The 26871-nt window shown below is 32.8% G+C and overlaps 1 protein-coding gene across 3 annotated transcripts in view; it reads right to left on the reverse strand.

The window, feature by feature from the left end:
* The window catches only part of LOC126970120 (uncharacterized), a 94986-nt gene that overhangs the window by 46022 nt on the left and 22093 nt on the right, over positions 1-26871 (reverse strand). For 2 of the 3 annotated variants that reach the window (XM_050815847.1, XM_050815845.1), the window contains exons 14-43: positions 26289-26363; positions 24350-24462; positions 22579-22695; positions 21174-21296; positions 20656-20767; positions 19201-19278; positions 18144-18256; positions 16046-16147; positions 15337-15498; positions 14611-14815; positions 13630-13769; positions 13425-13527; positions 13217-13288; positions 12796-12908; positions 12598-12699; positions 12239-12400; positions 11221-11431; positions 10065-10207; positions 9265-9367; positions 8358-8426; positions 6873-6988; positions 6488-6580; positions 6233-6394; positions 5313-5526; positions 5048-5190; positions 4261-4363; positions 2859-2927; positions 1992-2116; positions 1157-1249; positions 354-512 (exon numbers count right to left, since the gene is read on the reverse strand). In XM_050815847.1, coding sequence (XP_050671804.1) covers positions 354-512; positions 1157-1249; positions 1992-2116; positions 2859-2927; positions 4261-4363; positions 5048-5190; positions 5313-5526; positions 6233-6394; positions 6488-6580; positions 6873-6988; positions 8358-8426; positions 9265-9367; positions 10065-10207; positions 11221-11431; positions 12239-12400; positions 12598-12699; positions 12796-12908; positions 13217-13288; positions 13425-13527; positions 13630-13769; positions 14611-14815; positions 15337-15498; positions 16046-16147; positions 18144-18256; positions 19201-19278; positions 20656-20767; positions 21174-21296; positions 22579-22695; positions 24350-24462; positions 26289-26363 — 3695 coding nt within the window. The remainder of the gene's footprint in view (positions 1-353; positions 513-1156; positions 1250-1991; positions 2117-2858; positions 2928-4260; positions 4364-5047; positions 5191-5312; positions 5527-6232; positions 6395-6487; positions 6581-6872; positions 6989-8357; positions 8427-9264; positions 9368-10064; positions 10208-11220; positions 11432-12238; positions 12401-12597; positions 12700-12795; positions 12909-13216; positions 13289-13424; positions 13528-13629; positions 13770-14610; positions 14816-15336; positions 15499-16045; positions 16148-18143; positions 18257-19200; positions 19279-20655; positions 20768-21173; positions 21297-22578; positions 22696-24349; positions 24463-26288; positions 26364-26871) is intronic. The other variant, XM_050815848.1, reaches the window with a different exon arrangement.

Raw genomic sequence — 26871 nt, forward strand, 5'->3', positions numbered from 1 at the left:
AGGTAACAGTAGGCATACACAGCATGATTTTGCGAATCACGTGTTGATTTCCGGCCATTTTCACCAGTGGTAGGCTCTTTTGTATAGGCTGCCGGCTAGGTTATGGGTACCACAACGGCGCCTATTTCTGCCGTGAAGCAGTAATGTGGTAACATTACTGCGTTTCGGTCTGAAGGGCGTAGCGGATACTGCATTGTAATGGGCATGGCGTATCAATTACCATCAGCTCAACGTCCTGTTCGTCTCGTCCCTTATTTTCATAAAAGAAAATTAAGAATGTAGCCATGAAAAGAAAAAAACTGTTTCAAACAAAACAAGCCATGCACACCAATCTTAAGTCTGAATAAACTCACCTGAGCCGCTGTTAGTAGATCTTGAGCAACATCAACAATATTTGCCCCGCGTTCGTCAAGGTGAAATCCTTCTTCACCAGCCGTTTCTTTTGCAAGTTGATATATTTTAGACAACATCTTCGACGCAAGTTCGCACGTAACTTTCACTAAATCTAGTATCTGCACAACATATATTAATTTAAATTTAGAAAAGTAACGTCAAATATTTTATTTTTAATCTTTACAAATATATGAATATATATTATATTGAAGTATATAAGAGAACTTAAATGACAAAACACGTATAGGAACAAATACATAACGAAAGCGCAATAACAATAGTGCGTCTGTCATTTACTTGTTATTGTTTGATGCAAAAGAGATTATTAGGTGACGATGATCATGAAAAAATTTTGACATCATAAGTGTATTTTTATTATCTAAGAGCGCTTTGCACTACGTCCGATGCTAATCTGATCTGTACCCGTAAAAACACGGTGCGAAGTAGTCGTAGAATTATTTCTATGGTAGTTTACGCACTAGAGCCGGCTTCCGTCAACCGTAGAAATAGTTGTACGACTACACTGGAAAGTATTTTCACGGGTACGGCTTCAGTCATCCGATTTCTTTCCGTCAACCGTAGAAATAGTTCTGTATATATGTATACGTAAATGTATTTTCCTCCTCTAAAAAACAATAATGCCCTCTATAAGATTACTAATCCCTATCACTGCGTCAGTTTATAACTCACTAACGTAAACAAAAACTAATGAATTTGTTAATATTTATTTTTTATTATAATTCATATTGTTGTCAAAATTTACCTGATTTTCTCGTTTCGGGTTTCCTCGACGGTTGAATATGTAGTAAAGTTTACCCGAACTGTTCGCATATTCTGTAGCGGCTTGATTGATCGCCTAGAAATCGTTAGAAAAAAATTGCCCACTTGTTATTTAATTATACTTTCTTTTCTTAATATAAAAATAACAAATGCATTTTGGTATGTTTTATATATCCTTAAATTTTTTGTAATTGTTATTACATATACGAATTTAATATACGTTAACAAAAATCGTCACCTTTATGCTCTTAATAGTGATTTTCATTATAATAACACTAGAAAGAAGGGATTGCTTGTAACTAATACTAGTAGGCTTCATAAGATACATAATAGCTTTAAGGGTAAATGTATACACTTTTATAATAAAGTCCCAGCCACTGTTCAGACATTATCTATAAATAAATTTAAATGTTTTATTAAAAAATGGCTCTGTTTTAAGTCCTACTACTCCACAGCTGAATATCTAAGTGATCCAAACAGCCTGGGACTAGATAATGATTATTTTATAGCAATAGAAATGACAGTACAATAATGTATATTTGATTAAAAAGAGCGCAAAAAAGAATGCTAGGAGAGTTTCTTGCACCACTTCATCTCTCTCAGAGCGCCATTTGTTTGCAAAGCGGTAGTAGTGCCTATTATATTAGAAATAACATCAAAAATAATTCTAAAGGAATCAATTTTGAGACAATAAATGCCTTTTATACCTTTTTTACACTTTAGTCACACTTCCGCAAAATAAACAATAAGCCTTCTGATATGACATTATATTACTAACTAACAACCTAAATAATTAATTCTCTATTGATTATAGGTACCTTTTTATTGTTATCTTCAACTGCATTGAAAACATTCTTAGCCGCAGCTACTAATATTTTAGTTTCATCTATTACTGGCAACTCTTCTAGTTCATGATCTGATTGTGTTTCCAGCCATTTAACATCTGCAAACATTTTCAAATCAATAAATTACAAAAACCATATTCGATTATTCCAAATTATCTCATAGCTTTTTACATCATCATCATCAACGTAGGGAATGATCAACAAATTTGAAAAATTATACATTGAGCAAAATAAGATAAAGTGAATAGGTTTACCAACTACTGTTAAGAAGAAGTGCTTAAACTGTAAGCTTAAACAATTAAAACTCATAGTATTACTTGCTGTTACCCGCGACTTCGTGCGCGTACAATAGTTACTTTGGGTAGTATTTTTTATTTTTTAATATATTCACTTCGCAAATAATACTAAACAAACTGCTGTGGTGAATCGATTTTACAAGCTACCCACTATAGAACTTTCATCCACCCTTTTCATCTAAATTTTGTGCTAGAACAATTAATATTTATTTATTTCTTATCAACTGCCTAAATACAAAGTTTTATGGTGTTTCATGGTACTTTCGTGATACCACCCCTATTCAGGCATTATCTATAAATAAATTTAAATGTTTTATAAAAAAATTGCTCTGTCGTAAATCCTACTACTCCACAGCTGAATATCTAAGTGATCCGACAGTGTGGGACTAGATTATGATTATTTTATAGCAATAGCAATTACAGTACAATATTGTATATTTCATTAAAAATACCGCAAAAAAAAAGAATGCTGGGAGAGTCTCTTGCGCCGCTTCTTCTCTACATTGTAATTATTCCGTAAAATATTTTTAATAAATTTTTTCACCTCGCACTATTTCCGGAAGTAGCTCAGCAATAGTATTAACAGCATAATTAGTCGCCTCATCTGAAGTTTCTAAAACAATAAGCACCCTCATAAATAAAAGTTAGTATTCATTGTCACTTTACCAGTGGGAGGCTCCTTTGCACAGGATGCCAGCTAGATTATGGGTACAACAACGGCGCCTGTAATGTGTAAACATTACTGAGTTTCGGTCTGAAGGGCGCCGTTGCTAGTGAAATTACTGGGCAAACGAGACTTAACATCTTACGTCTCAAGGTGACGAGCGCAATTTTAGTGCCGCTCAGAATTTTTGGGTTTTTCAAGAATCCTGAGTGGCACTGCATTGTCATGGGTAGGGCATATCAATTACCATCAGCTGAACGTGCTGCTCGTCTCGCCCCTTCTTTTCATAAAAAAAACTCACACTAAGTGGTTCCTTGTAGTCTGATGAAACAAATGAATTAATCAATAAAGTATGAGCTTAAGAGAAAACCTTATAAATTATTTTGGAAACTGTGTCTAGTGACTAGCGCCCCGCTAAGTATTTGGAGATTGTATGATACTGAGGATAGTTCTGGAGATAGGCTATTACTAGCATCATTCTTTTCTACTCTAAATATTATTTCACTCTTTGAATGCGTGTTTTTTTATCCACGCACAACAATATGGATAATTTTCTTCGACAGTACTTTAAGTGTTGCAGATGAATGAAAAGGGGTGGTGATCAAGTACCATCAAGGCTATATCTATTTATTAATACACGAAAACCTTAGATCCCTTTTTAAGAATGTTGCCGGGCTTGGGGTACAGTATATTTTGTGATGCTGAAGTTATTTAGATTTATGTAAAAATTACAGAGAGAAGAAAAATGAACAATTTAATAAAATCATTTAGTCTTAGATTGAGGATTGGTATCCGCTGCGCTCCAACAGGGCTCCACAGGCGTACGTGACGTGCCACATGTTCTGTAAAACTTTGCAAATTATTTGTAATAGGTTGCGTAGTAAAACTTTGTAAAAATAATACTACAAGAAATAAGAAAGACATTGGGATCACATATCATCAGTAAGTATTTTGTATTTTATTAATTTCAATGTAAAACAAGAAGCGTATATATGCTTCAAAGTCAAGATGTCAAGATGCCACGCACACAAGCATCTTTACAAGTACAATATAAAGTTGCCGTAATAAAAAGTTATTGTTCTTAGGTAGTACGGTATTTAGTTGTAGCGCAGCGGAGAATAATCCTTAATCTAAGTGAAAAACTATGAATTATGGATGACTTACAACATAAGAACGACCTCTTGTACATTTAACTGGTTGTACACCTGCACTGCATCTGCATATAACGTTCTGCACCAATATGTCAATAAAATATTAGATTTAGGAGAAATATAAAACTTACCTGAATTACTCAATAATAAACAAGAAATAGCCGCATTTAACTGTGCAATCTTATGCGACAAATTATATTTAGTCGTTTCTAGGTTCGCTACATTTTCAGGAACCTGAAATAATAAATTTAATTAATAATTGGTAGCTTTTATTACGTTGCACATACGAAATACAAATACAAAATGTATATTTTCTTTATCAAGTATGTACATAACTGAATATTCATGATTGGAGACTCCTTTAATGCACTATAGCGCCTGTGTTAGAAGACTCCGCTGTTCGATAGTTTATTAATACTTATAACATTACTTACAGACAATCAAACATATTCTTATTACTAAGAAATAAATCTAAAGTATGTATACTAAGAAATAAAATGTATTTGTGCGTTGTTGTGTTGTGAGTGATAAGTAAGGTGTGAGAGGTATTGTACCTGTGAAGTGTATGTGAGTCAAAATTTATAACATACTAGTGGACCCGACAGACGTTGTCCTGTACACACGTCTTAAATTTGAAAAATCGGTCCAGCCGTTAGGAGGAGTTCACTAACATACACATGAGCAGGAGAATTATATTATATGGACGGAATTGAGAATCTAAACCAATTTCAAATTCACACAAATATGTGTTCCAACACAAAAAAAATCATCAAAATCCGTCCAGCGGTTTAGGAAGAGTTCAGTGACAAAAGACGCACGAAAGAAATAATTATATAAGAAAGAAAATATAAGAACGAAAGAAATATCATATGTTAAGATTTATACATTACAATTAATAAGTTTTCAAATTCAACTTACAGAATCTTTATATTCTTCCATGTTGTTATCTAATAACTGCAGTTCAGCATCCAAAATTGCATTTTTTGTTTTAGATAGAGTTTTTATAAACTTAATGCGTTTAGATTTTGTATCATCGTGAACATTAAGTTTCATTTCATTTACTGAAAAATATATCAAAACAAATTTATACACATTTTTATGGTATTCATGGCTCATGATATCAATTTTATTATAGTTAATTAATAAGTTATTTAAATAAGTGATTAAATAATGAAAGTATTACCGTTTTCTAGTTGAGCGATGGCTTTAAATTTGTCTAAAGCATCCAAAAGATCTGTAGACTTATAATCCAAGCGATTCCCGTAGTTATTTTGTCCGGAGCTCTCTACCAATGGCCTATATAAGGCACCAAGTGCCTGAACTGAGGATGAGAGGTTTGTGCAGGCAGTCAATAAGTTTCTTTGACAGTTGGACTCGTCTATTGAAGGTGCTACAAGCTATAACAGGAAGTAATTTTAATGTTCATGTATAATAATATCAACAACGGGATCAGATGAAATTGTCACTCTTCTTTCCGTCATTAGGGTTCACTCCCCATTGAAAAAATGGAAAGTCGTCCGCAGTTGAACACACTTTCTTGGCCTTTTAAGAGGGTGTGTCCACTTTGTTTTAAGTTACGCAAACATATTGGCTTGGAAAATTATGTTATAGAAAGTTACTTGTATGACGAACTTCAGGTCTTGCGCATCTCGACATTTTTTCTGATAAAAAAAAAACTCCGCACAGTGGAGGAATGCCACAGGTGCCGAGGTGTTAAGAATGATATTAAAGTTTGTAACGTGCCAACTGAACATACACGATAAAACATATTGCTCTGTCTGAGAAAAAGTTATTTCAAGTTAAGAAAGACTTGGCTCAACCTTTATTTTGTTGCATTGTTTTCGTGTGTGGCGTAAATATAAAAACTTTTCTCAGAAAAAAATACTGATAGCTTGAAATATTGCAATTTAAAGTCTCTTCAATTTGACTAACAGCCGTTTTTTTAACTGCTGACTTTGAAGACTTTATACGTTATGTAAAACCAACCAAGGGAATATTTTTGTTTTGTTATCTTATGTTACCATCATTCAAGTCAGATTAAGTTTAAGACTTGAGTTTTCTGCAAAAATAATAATTTTGTGTATGTAATAGTTTGAAACTCACCCAGGCACAGCTAAGTAGCTCCTGGGTTGCATCAGCACATTTAATACCAGCTACATCAAGATCCTGCGCTTGGGGATCATCGGCCACTCTGTTTGTCAGCTCGCTGACTTCCATCAGTAGAGCAGATGCCTTGTTTCCTATCTCTTTAGATTTATCTATTATCTGAAATAGTATTTTGATCAATCATTTGAGAGCCTGCTAAAAGTACCAAGCGTGAGGTAACTGCTGCTAACTGATAAATTTTTTATTACTTACTTCATTTTCTTTATCAAATATATTTCCACGATTAAATACAAAGATTAATTTCCTTGCATTTTCGCCATAATCTTTTATAGTTTCTTGTATTTCCTGAAAAAATTGCGATTATTAATTATATCAGTAATCACGAGCATCAAGCTCTAATGCATCGAATATACGATAATTTATATTTATACAGTTAATTATTTATTTTAAAATACTCTATTTGATTGAAAAGAGCGGCCGAGCTCTACTTTTCCTGAACATCTGGTAGATTCAGTAACTTAAAACAAATACTTGTAGTGACGATTCAAAAGCATTTAATTTAAGCCTAATTGAATAAAGTTTATTTGACTTTGGTCTCTTCACTATTATTAACGTCTGTAAAATTTTTGTACAATACCGTGGCATTATTATCCTCTAGCGCATCACAAACTTTCTCTGTGTTGCCCAACAAAACTCGAATTTCATTCCAGATAGCCGTTTCTTCGCCATCTAGTTGTTTCAAATATCTTGCATCTGTAAGATATATTTTTTATATATTAACTTTTATTTGATATAATTTAGTCATTCGTATGTGTATTTTAAAATTGTTTGTTACTTTCTTCTTCTTCGTTTTTCTTCTTCTTCTTCTCTTTTTTCGTTCTGTAAAATTGATTTTTATTTATGCAATAAGCAATTTTTTATATACAAGCTTCTCATGGAAATGCCGCAAATGAATACTAAGAAAATACTGCAATTGTATAGTAAGAAAGGCTGCATATACACCTACTGCTCCTTAGATTAAGGATTGGTCCCCGCTGAGCTCCAACAAGATACCGCAGGCGTAGTTAGTTGCAAAGTGCGCCAAATAATACTACGCCCAAGTGGGCGTACTCGCGCCGGTCTCAAACAATGTGTGAAGTGGAGGTGCCACATGTTCTGTTAAACATTGCTAATAATTGAAACGAAAATGCCGGGTTGCGTAGTAAAACTTTGTAAAAATAATACTACAAGAAATAAGAAAGACACTATTTTGTATTTTATTAATTTCAATGTAAAGTAGCACGAAGCGTATGTTACAAAATTTTAAAGATTCCATTGAGTGTCAAGATACCACGCAAACAAGCATATTTATAAATAGCCAATCAACACTTCACTATAAAGTTGCCGTAATAAAAGAGCTCTTAGGTAGTGCGGTAAATAGTCGGAGAGCAGCGGACACCAATCCTTAATCTAAGATATTTATCAATAAATTGAATCCGGCGATCCATAAATAATACACAAGCCCTAACACCCTATTTCGTTTTGGTATAAAATGAAACTTTCATTCATTCATTCATACACTCAAGCCTTGTTCCCGTCAGGGTACGAAGAGACAATAGAATGCCACTTGCTTCTATCCTTACAAACCTCACGCACTTCCTCTACATTCATTACTCTTTTCACAATGCTCGCCGGTTGTGGGTGCTTCGGACCTTTCCTTTTCTCAAAACGTCCCCAATTTGGTCGAAATGACTTGCCCACACACACTTGCCTTATATTAGATGCGTCATTCTTTCTTCACTCATTCGCTCCACGTGTCCAAACCATCTCAGCATTCCTTTTTCAGTCCTTGTCACAACATCTTCTTTCAAAACACAGCGCGCTCGTATTACTGCATTCGGAATTCTATCAATCAGTCTCACCCCACACATACTACGCAGTGATCGCATCAAAACTGCGTTAATTCTGCTTTTATGCTTCTTCTGCCATACCCAACTCTCACTTCCATACATTAACGTGAAACTTTCAAGTTTAATATTAAAAAGCAGCTAAAGGGTTTATTATGTGAAGAAGTATACAGTTAATAATAACGAAACAGCTGATTCAATCCATCTTTTTTATTATTTATTGTTCCATATCTCACCTTGCACTATACTTGGTATAAGTTCAGTAACAGCAATACACGCGTCATTCCTAAAATCTTTATTAGTATCTGTAATAAATCAAATAAAAATTAATAAATGATTTACATGGTTATTTCTAGATCAGTGCGCAAGAAAAATCTATTAAAGTAGGAAACTATGATTTCATTTCTTATAAATTTTTATGTCGGTCTTCAATAGATTGTCACTCAATACGGTAGGTATAGGCATGTGAATTTATTTCCCAGTTAAAATATGTATGTTAGAAAATTATGCTTATTAATATAATAGGTTTGTTTGCGCTAATAATAATTTGCATGGATTTTAAGTTCTAATGAGTAGCTATGTATAGAGGAAACAAAGAAATAAATAGATCATTTAGAGAAAAATTTAAAAGTGACACAAAAATGTTTAGTTAGTGGATTTTTCGCCACAAAATACAGTGAAATTTGCTAATCGGAAATCAGCAATACCAATAATTCGATGTTTTCACAAGAACCTACACTTTTCTTATGAATTATTCAAAAACTCTGCTATTGTCATTAATCTTGTTTTTTTTAATTTCTTTTGGTGTTTACACCTGTTTCCTTTTATCTACTTGACATTAAAATTTTCTATTATTTTACATTCACCCTGGTTTCTAAATAATATTTGTGCCTCATTTGTTTATTATTGATACATTAAGAATAATATTTTGTTTGGCGTCTTTATAGCTGTACAAAAGCACAGTCTAGTACTGTAAAGTACCCCAGTGTAAAAAAGCTCGATGCTTGCATTTTCAAATAAATAAAAACATATGAGAAAAGGATCGTTTTGCATACCGCTTTTTCAAAAATAAATGCAGTTGTAAAATACTGTTTAATCTAGTCTAATAAGATCAGTGAACTAGCCTAATTAATCATAAATTACCTGAACTTGTCAGAATCATAGAAGATACAAGTGCATTCAGATGTGCAATTTTCTTCGACAAATTGTATTTCAGTGTTTCTTTGTCTACATTCAAACTTGTCTCCTGAAAAATAGAATAAGTCTAAAATTATTTAACTATTAAGAGAAAATTTTCACTCTTAGCTTCCTTAAAAAGAACTAGGAATCTACAAATACTATTTCTGTTAACCTTCCGAAATCGGTAGTGCCAAAACCGAAAGTGCCGTACGGCATCCTAGTTCCTCACCAAGTGTCAGAACGTACGTATGCCATATTATGATTAAAAGATGCGATATTTTGCATGGTCTTATAGCTTGTTTTAAAGGCTTTCTGATACATTTCTTCGAATCATCTTAATTACAAGCAATCTATTTCTACACGTGAAATAATACGCATTGACAGACCGCTGCGCAAGCGCTAAAATCGAGGCATACCGCTCGATCAGAGTATCCCGGACCGGAAAGGAAAATCATATTCACTATAGAATATATAATATCTTTGACTGAAGAAATCGTATGTTATTCTCTTTACGAAGAAGAAGATGTTGTAGATTCAGTACATTGGATGAAATGAAAAACAATTGATGATTCTAGTAGTGTCCCTCATAATGGTACATGATCTTCCAAATAATTTTTTTTATATATATATTATTTACAACAATTATATTAATTTATTCCCGCTGTGAGTATGTAATGCTCCAAGTATGAGTTGAAATTTTCCAAGAGAAGCAGACAGAGTAGCAGTAGTAGTACGAACAAACACTTTACTAAAATATTACTAACCACCACATTAATACTTGTTTCATTTAAAAGCTGGGCAGCATCAGATATAGCTTTCTTTGTTTTAGATAGATTAGCGACAAACTTAATCCGCTCAGTTCGGAACTGTTCTTCGACTTTAATGTCTTCTTCATCTGCCCCATTATCTAAAATCAATATATTTTTAATATAACTTTACAATAGTCAAGGCAATTTAACGGTCTGTGGCCGATACATACAGTAACACGTACACTATACCTACATACATTTACACAACACATAACTGTTATTACTATCTATTTACTATTTATTATTACTAATTATTATTATCTATAATATATATTGTCTTACACTACAATAACTACAATATTAATATTCACAAACATACAAATTAATATTAACAATAATCCCACATATAATATTCAGTATTGTGCAGTGGAAATCCACCGCTTGTAACCGGTGAATATTGCGCCTGCGCAGAACGAATATCGTTCAACGACCCGCGCCCGCGCCGGTACAGTAGTCGTGTCTTGATCATTCGCCGCGAAGCCCGTGTCGCTTGTCTATAATATTTACCTACTTCGCAACTGTCGTGTCGTAATATCTGTACCTCTAATTACTGTGTTTTCTCCTTCTTTCTATATTGTAATGGTTAACTTCATGTGTATCAGTCTACTTAATGTGTGTGTGAATTGTTAAAGTATATTAAACTGTCATAGTGTTAGAATTGAATTAGTTTTATTAAATCGCCATCAATACCACCATATCACTACTGATAGCCACCCAACGACCATAGGTCTATCTCACCAATAAAGAATATTTAGATCCTCTTTATTTCATAACTTTTACCAAAATTCCATTCTTAGGGTTTAATTTTTTTATTATATTTTGGCGCTATTATGGGGCTTCTAAATGTAGGTGATCAAGTAAGCACCCCTTTATCTATTTATTAATTGTGACAATCTAAAGGTATTTGATTAAGTTGTATGGATATTAATTTACTAACAAAAATATTAAATGATTCTATGTTGTCTGTCCTATTTATGTGTCTCATACATGTCTTCAGGTTGTACTAATAAGGTTTAAAGTAAGTCTGTTTTTCTAACTGGAGTATATCGTATAGCAATTCAAAAAATAAATATGTATAACCTGACATATGTACAAGCTATTTTAAACTTACCATCTGCGGTATCAGAATAACCATTTAATTTCTCCAAAGCTTCTAATAATTCCATTGATTTTTTATCCAAGCGTTTTCCATAAGCACTCCTAGAATCTTTTACCAGCGGCTCATATGTAGTACCGAGTTCTCGTACTGATGAAGCAAGATTTGTGCATGCAGCAGACAATACTTTTCGGCAGTGTGGATCTTTTATTGTTGGGGCTATCAGCTGTAAAAGTTTACAGAGTTCGAAAGATTACTACAAAGCTTTGGAAAATGTAATTATTAAATTGTCAATACACAAATAATATAATATTGTATTGAGTAGGTATATACCTAGTCTGGCCATAAGTTCTGTTACAAATAAAAATATTGTTCTATGACGTAATGTAATCTTAATAAAACTAATATGTATAAATTTATTGCAGTTTCAAAAATAAATTACAAGGAATTATATTCATCTAGCTGATCCGATAGAAGTTGTTCTGTTCATAAAAAAAATCTTGCGGATGGAATTTTAGAAAATCCGTTCTTAGCTGACCTCTACTCGGTGAAAAGAATATTCCTACCAAATTTCAAGTCCTTTGCTCTAATGGTTCCAGAGATATCGTGATGAGTGACGGTATACGTGGAATTCTCTTAGATATATATATTGATAATTTGGCTTTAAAGCAAGCATTTGATCTGTCCACGAATAAATGGAATTACGCACTGTTTCCATGGGAAATGTAGTCACTGCTTATACTAGAGATTTTTTATGCGATTCTATGTAGGCGTGTCGTTTAGAGCAGATCATATCTTCTAAAACTAACCATTATTCGTACTCCAATAGGTTCAGGTTTGAGCATGACGAGAGCCAGTCAAAATAATTGATAGTGAAAATGATGTAAGATGACAAGCAACTTAACAATAAAGATGTTTTTGTATTTGTTATTCCTCTAAATCATACCCCAGTCATGCAACGAATGACTCGGTTTCTCACTTTCTACTCCACTATCTCCTTTTTTAGATTTTTCTACCTAAACAAATTGAATACCTGTGCACAGGTTACAAGTTCTTGTGCAGCATCAGCACAATTGACACCAGCTGCGTCAAGATCTTGCACTCGAGGATCCTCGGTAATGATGTCTGTAAGCTCATTTACATCCATCAAGAGATTGGATGTCTTATGACCAATATCTCTCGCTTGTTCAATTACCTGAAATATTTTTTTTATAAAATGTAAATACATCAAAGTTTCAACAGATGAAACTGTATAGCAAAACCTATTTTCTTCGCTTCATGCTAGTGAATTCACTAAAAATCAATTTAAATATGTACTACTATTATTGTAACATCTATTTGGAAAATCACAACCTCACGTTAAGACTTAAGTTGTGAAAAGGAAACACATACACCATTCTCTCTATCTACTACGATGTTTCTATCCCCACGGTTGAATATATATAAAAGTTTTCTGGCTTCTTCTCCATATTCATTTGCAGCTTCTTGTATTATCTATAATTAAACATAGTCATTCATTATTTGTCTTCTTTTGATTATATGAAAACTTGAACTAAATAATTTAATTAATTTTATACAATCATTAATTACCATATCATCACTATTTTCTACAGCACTACAAACATCTTTAGTTTTACACAGTAATAATTTAATATCACACAGGATAGGCTCTTCTCCAACTAATTGTTCAAGGTTTCTGGCATCTGTAAGTTTAATAAATACTTTACCTTTATGCTTAAGAACAAATGAAACCAAGATCAGAGTAAAGATGTTGGGAAAATCCACTTGCCACATAATGTTTTTTATTTATTAGACTATTAGACTCTTATGGGCATTATTACCATCGCCTTCATTCTCTTATGACTATAATATGTCTTATTATTCTATAGTTCTTTGCACCAATAACGCGAGATTACCATGTCTATATTAACGTGTATGGTATTTATCTAATTTCACATTACTCATGATTTGTCGACCTGTAGGCAATAATGGCAAAAGTATATTTTCTTACCTTGTACTATCTGTGGTATAAGATTACTTAATGTTGTACAAGCTTCGTTCCTTGCGTTATGGTCAGAGGTATCTAGAAAATAATAAAAGTATAACTCAAATTTAGAATTACTTCCGTCTCTTGTATTTAAAATCTTCTACAGACTTCTCAGGTCATATTTTGTCTTCGTATTTAATAAAGAAAGACAATCTCACAGCTTTTAACTTACCTAAACCAGGAAGTAACATTGAAGATATAAGCGCATTTAAATGTGCAATCTTCTGAAATAGTTTCAATTTAAGAGAGTCCGCGTTCTCATGTTCTTGCAAGTCCTGCAATAGCGAAATTGTTTACGTTATCAATATTTCAGATTAGACGTTAGATTGAATAATTAATGACTTTTTATCTTTCAAAATTAATCAAACAATAACTACATTATTATTGTTATTTTCTTGCAATTGTTTTTCTGCTTCTGAGATTGTTCTCTTAGTTCTAGAAAGAGTTGCTTTAAATTTAATGCGTCCAGATTTTTGTTCCTCGTCAAGCTGGTCATCTGTATTGTTTTCTCGATTGACTGAAATTTATCGTTAATAATTTATCAAAGAGCGAATGATACCAGAAAGTACCATATATACTCGCAATATTTTACTGTTGGAGATTATACATAACAAGAGCTAAGTTAAGAGCACTAAATGGGCATGAATGAAAAAGATGACGGCAGTTGGTTGTGTGGTGATTATGGAACAGAATGCATTTCGTTTTCCAAGTAATTCTACTTTCCCCTTTTAGTCTCAAAATGAAACTGGAGGAATTCACACACATAAGTGTCTTTTTGCTGTTGGGGTAGGCAGGGACAACAGAATGCCACTTGCTTCTATTCTTACAAACCTCACACACATAAGTGTCTTTTTGCCGTTGGGGTAGGCAGAGACAACAGAATGCCACTTGCTTCTATTCTTACAAACCTCACGCGCTTCTTCTACATTCATTACCCTTTTCATACATGCCGCAATTATTCATTGAGCGAAAAATCTACTCGTCCAGACTCTAGACACACTGTTATGTGCTAAAGTCCCCGTAATTTGTTACGGTGGCTTTATATTTATCCAATTTAAATACTGATAAATATTAAATTCTTATCATCTTGTATGAAGCTTTCCTGTTTCTTGGAAATTGCAAAAACATAGTCGTCTGAAATATCCATGAAGATAATTCGAATTATTGAATTACCTAAGGTCTTCTCAACCATACTTAAAGTCAAATGTGTAATATACTAGGCGAATTAATCAAATGTGAAATTTAAATTTTATTTCGCTTTATCATGTTGTTGAGTATGATAAGTTTTCAAATTAGCCCCATGCCTTTTACTACTTTTCCATGTTTTGTACTTACAAGGTATCTTACGCACAACTTACCATCGGTAGCTGCTGTTAATTTATCTAAAGCATTGGCAAGATCCATTGCTTTATCTGCAAGTCGTTGTTCATAGTAATGTCGTCCAGAATCTTCTACCAAAGGCTTGCACGTGGCAATGAGATGCTGAGCTGTTGACGAAAGGTTCTCGCACGCAGCAGATAATGCACTTTGACAATGGGGTTCGCTGATTGATGGTGCTGTTATCTGTAATAATGAGTTCAATTTAACAAAGTGTTTTGCTACTCTTTTCATTTTAAAACATGATTCGTATGTATTAAAGAAAATAATATTATGTAAATATAATGATTTTAAGATAATTGAAACTTTGATAGGTTTTAATAATGTATTTCCTTCAAACTAATGTTTTTTTACATAATGATATTATTAGGAATAGTATCGCATTACATTTCAATGTTATTATTTAATCAATTAATGAAAGCGAAGAACTGTCAGATGGTTTGATTTATGAGGACTGAGTAATTTGACAAATTAACATTTGTTTAATGCCTATTACAACTTCAACTTAGTAAAAACACATATAATACCCCCTGTATTGCACAAACTTGTAAAAACTTAAGCTGTTGCCAAAGAAATAAAGTTAATAATCACGACAAAATAAAAGACACGAAGAACTATATGCTTATACTTAAATAATTTGTAAGTTCTAAGTATGTCGTCCACGTAAATATATGTAATATTAATTTAAGTAAAAATAAAGCAATCACCCGGGCATTAGTGAGAAGTTTTTGTGCTACATCAGCGCATTTAATACAGGCTGCATCGAGGTCGGCAACTCGAGCATCATCACCAAGAACACTACCTAGGTCGTTGGCCTGCATGATTAGAGCAGCATTTTTTTCCGCTAGACTATTGGCTAGATCGATAATCTAAAAACAGTGTTAAAATAAAATTAAACGATTCATAAATTACACCCAATTTACTTTTGACGTCTTGTAAACATCACTCCTTAGATTAATGATTACTCTCCGCTGCGCACTAGATACCGCAGTACCTAAGAATGTGTGTGCCATCTTGACACTTAATGTCATCTTTCAAATTTTGTAACATACGCTTCGTGTTTTTTATACAAAATACTTACTGATGATATGTGATCTCAGTGTCTTTCTTATTTATAATAATATTTCTTGTAGTATTATTTTTACGAAGTTTTACTACGCAACCCGGCATTTTAGTTTCCATTATTAGTAAAGTTTAACAGTACATGTGGCACGTCAACGTCAGACATTGTTCGAGACTGGCTCTCGCTATTCAACCACGCCTGCGGAATCTAGTTGGAGCACAGCGGAGACCAATCCTTAATCTATATGTCACTTCGATGTTTCTAGAGAACATCCATACGTAATTATAACTTGACAGCAAATAATTGCTGGCATGAATAAAAATATATTAAAAATACGTTAATTCTCGACTCACCTCACCTTCTTTGTCAACCATCGCTGCTCTGTTTTTCCGATTAAACATGTAAATAAGTTTCCTTGATTGTTCACCGTAAGCATTACCAGCTTCACAGATTTTCTAAAAATATAATATAAATTGTTAAGTTTAAATAATTTTAATGATATAATTTTTCTGGCATTCATCATGTTGGGATTGCATTTAAGAAAGCTTAAAATTGTTTAGATATTGATGGTTGTATGTTGAGAATAAACAAATCTTAAACCAAATTATTTTTTTTATGACGATAAGGGACGAGACCAGCTGATGGTATTCGATACGCCCTGCTTATTACGATGCAGATCTGCTCAGGATTCTTGAAAGAACCAAAATTTCTGAGCGGCACAACAATTGCGCTCGTCTCCTTGAGACATAAGATGTTAAGTCTTGTTTGCCCAGTAATTTCACTAGCTACGGCCGAAAACACAGTAATGCTTACACACTTCTGTTTCAAGACAGAAATAGGCGACATTGTGGTACCCATGATCTAGCTGCCATCCTGTGCAAGGGAGCCTCCCACTAGTCACCAAATTGAAATTTTACATGGCTAGATACTTTGAATAGTTTCTGATAGCAATATTTTTTCTTAATAAGCATGACCTGGATCGAAATTAGTTCCACATAAAGAAACTCTTCATTGCTTAAACTATCTATTAATATATACGAAATGTTTGATCTCCCTTCATATACCAAATGAAAATAAGCAAAGCAAAAAGATAAGATTTTGTAAACAGTATTTTATCCAATATTCAAAATATTTAAATGTTTAATAAATTTCTTCCACGTTTCAATCAATTATGAAATATTCATCAAAAGAAATCATTCTACACTGTTAGACAACCAAGAATATACAGCACAACACATACACACACAAAAACCCATTTTCTTTATCAATACTGAAAAAATACTTTTAAATGTTATTTCTTGCAAAAATGCATAAATTGTATCACGTGTTATTCTAAAATCTTAGGCTAAAGTTCTGGTAATCTGTAACGCAGGGTCAACCTATTTTACACAACAGATCCTTACAAACACAAACTGTTAAAAATATTATTACATATCTTCTCTTACACGGCCTTACAAATAAGCTTTGTATAAAGTTATGCCTGATAATAAGCCAAGAAAATGCAAATGTTTACAAATAGACATTTTGCTGCCGCGTATATTGGAGCGAAGTGAGGTAAACTAAGTCTGTGTACAATAATAAAACAAAATTAATGCAAACAAAAACAATAAAAATAATCTTTTGGAATTTGGCGCCATATTTAAACATGAGGAATTAGCGCCTTATTTGGTCACATGAGAAACTTGTGCTGATTTGCAAATTCAATAAATAAGAACCTGGCAGTCGAATCACTCTCGATTGATAGCAGTGTTACAATTAAAACTTATTGAGATTTGATCAATCGGCAAGTCGAAATTGAAAATTCTGTCTCGATAATAACCTAGAAAGTTACGAAAGCTTTCAATGAGTTCAAAAAATTTTAAAATCGGTCCAAAAATGGCCGAGAAACAATTTAACACAGACATCAATTGGAGTCTTCGCTTCGCTCAATAAGTTTATTCGGACGTAATGTTTCTCGTGTTTGCAAGACTGTTTTAGATTCGGAAAACTTCAGATTAATCATTCTATTGACAGTTTTATAGTCATCAATTTGCATTATTACACACTTTTTATTAGCTTCACCTGTATGTATGTTTGTTTGTTTGTAACCGACACATTTGGGCGCGATTTCGACCCACTTTAAACGGCCAGATTTCGTTCAATCTTCGTAGATTTATCTAGGACCGATGACAATACATTAATTTGATAAAATTATTCCATTTTTCAATTTGAAAAATAAGATTTTTGTTAATTTATGAAATTTTTTCATGAATCGTCGATAAGACAGGAATTGATATTCATTTTAAATTTCAACCATTATCTTTTCAACTAAAGCGTGTTTTTAAGTTTATTTTAACTATTTTTATCTTGTTTTATTCTCAGGAATAACTTTATGCCAAGTTTACTTGTTATCGAATTATATTTCTATTATAGAATATAATATAATTTATATAATACAGTTTCCAAGTTTACCTCACTAGTTTCGTTTCCGTTCAATCTGCACAGTCCAGCTAATTTATTCAACAATTGTTGTAGTTCATGCGTTACTGTAGCCTTCGAGTTTTCATTGGTGAGATTCTGGATATCTGAAAAACATAATCTTTATATATACAATTCTTCTGTACGTGTGTTGACAGTGAACTCCTCCTAAACGGCTGGATCAATTTTGATGATTTTTTTGTATGTTCCAGTGAATTTGAGATTGGTTTAGATTCTCAATTCAGTCCATATATTTCTCTTGCCCATTTGTGTGGTAGTGAACTCTACCTAACGGCTGGACCGGTTTTTTAAATTTAAGACGTTTTTACAGGACAACGTCTGTCGGGTCCGTTAATATATTATAATATTAGTATACTTTCGTTACAATTATTAAATGTGATTGATTTACATGTTGTAAGTTTCTTGAGGGTTTATTTTTTGAGGCCCCAAGCCTTTTGTGCTATGAATTTGTTTGTGAATAACAACTACGATTATCTTGTTAACTCGTGAATTCATCATGTACATCTTAAAGATCTGATTTTGGTGATTCTGTTATTTTTGCTCACATTGAGTTAATTAGAGTTAAACTTTAGATTAAGAATTGGTCTCCGCTGTGCTACAACTAGATACCGCACTACCTAAGAACAATAGCTACATTATTGCGGCATTAGATGCTTGTGTGCGTGGCATCTTGACACTCAATGGCATCTTTAAAATTTTGTGTTATTTTTCATTGAAATTAATTAAAAAAAATTACTGATGATATGTGATCCCAGTTTCTTTCTTATTTCTTGTAGTATTATTTTTACAAAGTTTTACTACGCAACCCGGCATTTTAGTTTCAATTATTAGCAAAGTTTAACAGAACATGTGGCACGTCAACGTCACACATTGTTGGAACAGGCTTGAATACGCCCACTTGGGCGTAGTAAAAGTTGCCATAAACTTTGCGACTACACCTGCAGTATCTAGTTGGAGCACAGGGGACCAATCCTTAATCTAAGATTTTATTTTAAGAAACAATTATTAATATATATGTATGACGCGTTACCTTGCATTAACTCTGGAACATATTCCTTGAAGGTGGACATACACGCCACAGCTTGAGAATAATCGACATTATTAGAATCTGAAATTTTGAAATTATCAGCTTATTATTCCAATATTTTATCTTTACTATCATCATCACTATGGACATAATAATCATGAATCGTATTATAATCATCTGTGTCCCAGAAGGCAGAAAACCCACTTGCCATATCAAGACATTTATATATTTATGAAAATAAGGAACGAGATGAGCAGGACGTTCTGCTGATGGTAATTGATACGCCCATTACAATGCAGTGCCGCTCAGGATTCTTGCAAAACGCAAAAATACTTAGCGGCACTACAATTGCGCTCGTCACCTTGAGACATAAGATGTTAAGTCTCATTTGCCCAGTAATTTCACTAGCCACGGCGCCCTTCAGATCGAAACAAAGTAGTGTTTACACATTACTGCTTTACGGAAAAAATAGGCACCGTTGTGGTACCCATAATCTAGCCAGCATCCTGTGCAAAGGAGCCTTCCACTGGTAAAGACATAATATTCTCTAGATTTTATGTCTCGCAATAACTTTTTGATGCAATACAGTATTCTAGGTACTTTTTTTTATTTTATTAGATTACCAACAATAATATATCAACTTACATTAAAAATTGATTTGCACTTACATACTAATTCTATGTTGGTTATTCTAATTAGGTACATTCAACATTTTCAAAAAGAAAAAAATAAGTAACTTTAATCTTACTTCATAGTATTTTTTTGATTTTTGATTATTAGATATTTCGGTATCGATATATGATGGACGGATTTTTCATCCAACATAACGCTGGCAGTCCTTAAGGACCGTCACAAAACGGTCCTTTAGGACTGCCAGCGTTTACTTGTTTTTTTTTTTAATTAATAGCCGCCTATGCTCTATTGCCACAAGACAGGGTTGTGGTCGGTTTTCAACATAAAATTGAAGTTCATTCCCCAATCTGAGGAAAGTTTCTCGGGAATGGCACCAAGAAGGACGCCACATCAATTTGGTTATGATGTTAATATTGAATGTTAACACCAGGAACAAACATTAACTTATAATGCTTACTACTCGGCTAAGTCGAGTAAGTAAGACTTTTGTGGGGCGTTGTATATGCTTTTACAACAAGATTCGAGCTAATGTTCAAAACAAAATGTATAACGAAATTCAAAAGACTTGTTAAAAAACGTTTGAGTGGTAAAGGTTATTATAACATTAATGACTTTCTTAATGATACCACTGTATGGAAATTGAACCGCCTTCAGGCTATTAAATAATAAATATACTGTACCATTTTACATTGTTATCATATTTTTATATAAAAATAAAAGCCCGTTGAGTGTGTTTCGCCCGTTCTTCTCGGGTCTTAGTTTTTGACTTTTAATAAGCGATTTTATATCCTACTATAAATAAACATATTTGAATTTCACATTTACCTGTATGGGTATTTATCAGAGACGCCACCGCTCCGTTCAGCACACCAATTTTATTCATGACATTATTCTCAACCGCCTCAATATTTACTGCTCCTGTAGATGTTTCGACTTCCTGGAAAATATAACTTACGTAATATATTCTATATAAATAAATACTCCACTGAAAAGCGGAGAGGAGAAAAGCAGGCAAAAAACTAGGAGTGGGACGCAACTTGTACGTCACAAGTGAAAGTTGCAAAACAAGCGAAAAATATGCATCACTTAATAATATGTACATGTATTTACATTCAGCCCTAATCTTTGAGTCCGTTGGCATGAACAGTCATTCGAGGGTTGTCCAAGTGCCTTTTAAATTATATAGATGAATCGAGATATGGTACCCACTATTGTCAGATAATAAGATTGGCCATCTAGAGAGGTAACGCTTGACATTAAATTTAAATTAAATATAAATTATCTCCTCTTTTTATTGTAGATTAATCAAAAGGTATTTCAGGTAGTAAATACTAGTAACGTACATGTCCTAGAGCTGTGTAAGCCTTCTCAATGGCGTTGTGCGCCTGTTCAGCTGACGCTGCAAAGGACAGCCGGCGGAGCGAGGCTTCGGTCTTCTCGTCAGCTATGAAACTGGATCTTGATCGCTACAAAACAAATTGCAAAAATATGAGTTGAATTCAGTTTGATGGTAAGTACATCACTTGAAAACGCTAGAGATAATAGCCCAGAGCTAGTAGACAAAGTTAAATTTCCTAGAAGCATTTACAAGTAAAGTTGTTATATATTTAAGAGTAGGCACTTTTTTGTCTTGACCAGGGGCGTGCATTGGTTTACTAGCAAGGTAGGCATTGTGGATCTAACTTGTCGTAGTTGAGCCTGTAGGTTGCTTACCGTAGGTATTTAGGAAAATTTATGATTGGGGGTTCAATAGAAGTTTGGTTATAAAATAACGGAACCAAATTAAACTGAATTAACTTTAACACTATATTTATTTAGGCTCATAATAAGGTAGGCACTGCATAATTGCCTATATACAATGCACGCCCCTAGCACAGTAGACATATGTGTCTACTATGCCCCTAGTCTTGACAGACATGTCAATATTCCAGTGGTTTCGTTTTATAATTATTACTAGCCGTTCCCGCCCGCTTCGATAAGCGAATTTTAAAAGGAAATAAATTAAACAACAAAAAAATAAGTAGCCATAAACTATTTAGGATAAATTTCGCATCGAATGGTGGTAGTCTCATGTCGATACGATCAGTGGTTTAGGCGTGAAAGAGCCTCAACTAAAGACCATTTTATTTCATTCACCTAACTTAACCTAACCTAACCTAACCTAACCTAACCTAACCTAACCTAACCTAACACAAATCAATAATTACTGCTACATTTTATTTGGCCAACAATAAAGCCATACCTACATTCGTAGACATTCTTTCGACTTTTTTTTCGACCAACTCATATTATATACACTTGGTATTTGTTGCTGGAACGAATAGTTAGCTTCATTTAATATTATGCTACCCGAATGTAAATTATTCTTTAAAGACAATGAGTTTTACCCACTTCCAAGTATGAGTTTTTTATGACTTAGTATCTGATTTTAATTTTGTTAATAAGTTTATTTGGTTTTGTTTATAAATTAGAAAGATGTAATCAGTCGACATTACTGCCGTTGAAATTATTATATTAAATAGATAATAATATTTTTTACGAATTAGTTTTTAAAGATTAAAACCAAAATAATTATTGAATGTTAACAAGAAATTTCGAAATAAGGAAATAATGTTAGCTTTATGCTAAAATTAATCATATACACGTGTATTAATATGAAAAAATAAAATAATTTACGAAGTGAAATAAAAAAATATAAAAAAAAAATATAATCTTATGTTCGCGTAAATAAATTCAAATAATATATACCAGAAGCCATCCACTTCGTCCTTTTGTCTTTGTATCCAGAGATAAGAACATTTGCATCGATAAGTCAGCAATTTCTTTCGCAGTGTTTCTCGCTTTTGCCACTTTTTCTGGAGTATTCTAAAAAGCACAAAGAATTACTGCGTTATGTTTTCAATCTGCAGGGCGATTATGGGTACCACAACGGCGCCTATTTCTGCCGTGAAGCAGTAATGTGTAAGCATTACTGTGTTTCAGTGTGAAGGGCGCCGTAGCTAGTGAAAGTACTGGGCAAATGAGACTTAACATCTTATGTCTCAAGGTGAAGAGCGCAGTAATTGTAGTGCCGCTCAGAATTTTTGGGTTTTTCAAGAATCCTGAGCGGCACTGCATTATAATTTGTAGGGTGTATCAATTACCATCATTTGAACGTCCTGTTCGTCTCGTCCCTTATTTTCATAAAAAAACCACCCAATAGATATGAATAAAACATTATTTGATGATAGCACTATCGCATTATAACTATATATAACTTTTAAATGTATTTTTTAACATTTGACAGTATTTAACGGGGCGAACACCATTATTCAAGCACTTTTTTAGTATCTAAACGTAATAGCAAGCTATAATATACAGGTTGCTTTAAGATATTTAATTCTTACTAGCTGACCCGGCAGACTTCGTACTGCCGCAATGGATAAATTAAAGGCATAAACTTTGGTATAAAATAAAGTTAAAACAAACGAAATGTATGCTTTCTTTGTTAAAACAAATAAAAAATGCTCGGTATGAATGTAATTTTATTATTTTTTTCGAACACATGATGTTGCCTACTTACAAAACAGAGTTTTGATATTAAGGTTTTAATTTGATATTGACAGACACACACAGTTATGTCACAGTTTGTTAATAAATTTAAAGCTTTCTGATAAACTATATTTTTTGTTTTGTTTTGTGGTGCGGTTAGGTTCAGATATTTTATTTTTTGACAAAACTTAAGATTTATCTATCTACATATAGTTTGTTGTCAAAATATGTCAAATGAAATAGTTTGCGTTCAGATATTTAAATTGTGATAAAACTTAAGATTTATCAATCTACTTATAAATAATCTGATAATATTATGTTTATTTTTTACCTCCTGAGAAAGTAGGAAAGATATAAAAATTCTAATAAGTTATTCATTTTAAACTATTATTTTAATTTGATTTTTGTACGACGGGGTAACATCAAAGTCGTAGTTTTTATTCATTTCCAAGCATTTTCATATTTATTTTACCTTTTAAACCTTCTCGGGACTTCCACAATTAATTTAAGACCAAAATTAGCCAAATCTGTCCAGCCGTTCTCGAGTTTTAGCGAGACTAACGAACAGCAATTCATTTATATATATATATAAGATTACTATTTTTATGCTTGAAAAATATGACAGAAAGTTAAAATATATCTAACTTTAACTAATTCTAAGTAGTTATAATCTTTAAATATTTATTTACCGTAGATTACTTATAATCCTTAAATATATATTTATTTACACCACAATACTTGTATTTTCATGTATTCTGATGAAAAGTATATATATATTATATATTACAAGCAATTGTTGAGATTCTTGCCAACTCTAATTAAAAACTAGTTGAATGAAATATTTAAATTTGATGCTGTAAATAAACCTTACAAAATTTGTTGATTGCTGTTTCTGGCACCCATTTTCCACTTTTACGAGAGTCCTGATGCTCTGGCCAGTACATTCATTGCACAACTGTGACCCAGGTTTATGCTGATAATGACTTACAATATCTCCGCTCCTCACAGCTTGAGACAGAGTGTTGACGTGAGCACACAACAGGTCGAGCTCGGCCAGGATCTGCGCAGCGTTCTCTTGGTCGGTGGCCTTTGATCGAATACCTTTTGAAACATTTGGGTTTAAGTAAACTTTATTGCCATTTATACATTATTGTCACCTATATCTAATATCTTTAAATGAGCAATTCTTGTATATATATATATATATATATATATTCTGAATCTCGGAAACGGCTCCAACGATTTTAATAAAATTTAGTATAGAGGTAGTTTCGGGGGCGAGAAATCGATCTAGCTAGGTTTCAATTTAAAAAAATGTAGTTTTATCCGTGTTTTAATGAGAAACAGCTACAATAACATTACAATACAAAGGTAAATTTCGCTACTAGATACAAGACTATAATAGCTCATTGGGTGATCCGGAAAGCAGAAGACCCCGGTTCGAATCCAGATGTCCAATTAGTTTTTTTTTTGTTCAAGTTTTGTACATTCCTAAAAATCCGAGCAAGGCTCGGTCGTCCGGATGTACACAAATTATATAAATAAATAACCTCATTTATTCCTTAATATATACATTCAGATTACAATGTCTTATTAACGATTACATTATTATTGTATTAATTATTAACTATATCATATATATTTATCTATCATATTATTTCATGTATGATTTTTTGTATATTTTATAAATTATATTTTCAACTCGAACTTAATAATCAGATTAATATTATTTTAATTTTATGTACAAAACAGTTCTTTTTAACAGTACTATCTATAATTTTTTACATATATGATTTCAATTTTCAGGCCGGGTCAGTAATATAATAATAATATTAATTCACTTTTTCACAAACTATCTTGCCCCAAACTAGGCATAGCCTGTACTATGGGTACAAGACAACGATATATTTAATACAATATATTTACTTAAACATACATCGGAACAAACTCGGAAACAAACATCCGTATTCATATAAATGATTGTACCTACCGGGATTCGAACCCGAGTCCTCTAGCTTAGTAGTCAGGGTCACTAATCATTAGGCTATATGGGTCGTCGACAATACTTACAACAAGAGAGGGAAAACCATCAGAAATCGATCAAAAAAACTTCATTAAGGATAATATAGCACAATTGGGTTGTGCTATATCCCGTTACTAGAATATTTCATAATTCTGAAGTTTCTGTATGTCTTCGCATTGTCGATTAAAAAGAAGTTAAAGTTCTTTTTTAAATTGAACTCTCCCATAGTTCCTCTCCATAGTTAGCTCTACCTAACGACAATTCAATAATAGGACTAGCTCTCAAAGTCACATTTCTGGAGATATGAAAGAGAAGAGTGTCTTCGTGAGAATTCTTCTTTTTAATATCTTCTGAATTAGTAATTTGGTAGTATATTGAAAGTATTTCGTATGTATGAAAAGTAACTTTGATGGTTTATCTTGACAATCTCATGTCAACAACAGCTAATTGGGATCTATCAGCGCCTATCGAAATACGCCCTTACGCTCTTTCCACATAAGCCAACCATCCGAACGCCACATGATTATTCGTAAATCTTGGCATGTTTGTTGAAATCTCGGGTATTGGCACATTATTTTTTGTAAAAATTAAATTTATATATGTAAACCTAGAAGTGCAGGAGAGCACTGAAAAATATCAATTTTAGATAAGTAAGAGCGAAATCTCACGTCAATTTCATATTTAGCAATTATTAAGGTGAAGCAAATTGTCAACTGTAAAGTACACCTGTAGATTGGGCCACAACTCGAGACTTGGTCATATCAGACATCTGTTCGATTTGGGTTTGCATCGATTTCATACTCTTGCGATTGTTGCCACTCTAATAACGGGCTGGCCAATTTTTGGTCTTCTAGACCATTTTTTTCAACAAAGATAATAATATTCCATACATAATATATTATACCTTTAACCATAGCGGGCAGTTCCCTTTCCATATCATCAACTATCTGTTTCAAATCATCAATGTTGTACTCATCTTCTGAAAATGTAAAAAAAAATCGTATGTAAAGTATCCAATTATTTAAAGAACATTGTATCATGTTCTCTATTTTAAAAGCATAATATGTCGTGTGTCATAAATCTCACAATTTTTGGTAATATTTCATTAAAAAGGTGATATGTTTTAGATTCCTTAATCATCTAAATTGTACATTTAAAAATAAATGAAAATGATAATTAATTAGGGTAACACAAAAAAATCATATCACATTTCAGTCTTGATTCTTATCCAATACAATGACTGAATCGCCACATCAACGGAACCCTTGCTGTGTTGAGCTTTAGAACTTGCATGATATAATTTTAATTATGGCTAAATATTAAACATTGATATAACAGCTTTACGTGATGCATATGTAACTACATATAAACACAGCTCATAAGTTCGCGCCTGACGGATAACTAAAGAAGAGATAGGAAAATGCCGGTTGATTTTTTAAGATAAGTATTCCAATTAACCGATCTTTAAGATGGTAAGGCTTAATCAG

Source organism: Leptidea sinapis, chromosome 20 (assembly GCF_905404315.1).
Source record: "Leptidea sinapis chromosome 20, ilLepSina1.1, whole genome shotgun sequence".
Lineage (NCBI taxonomy): Eukaryota > Metazoa > Arthropoda > Insecta > Lepidoptera > Pieridae > Leptidea > Leptidea sinapis.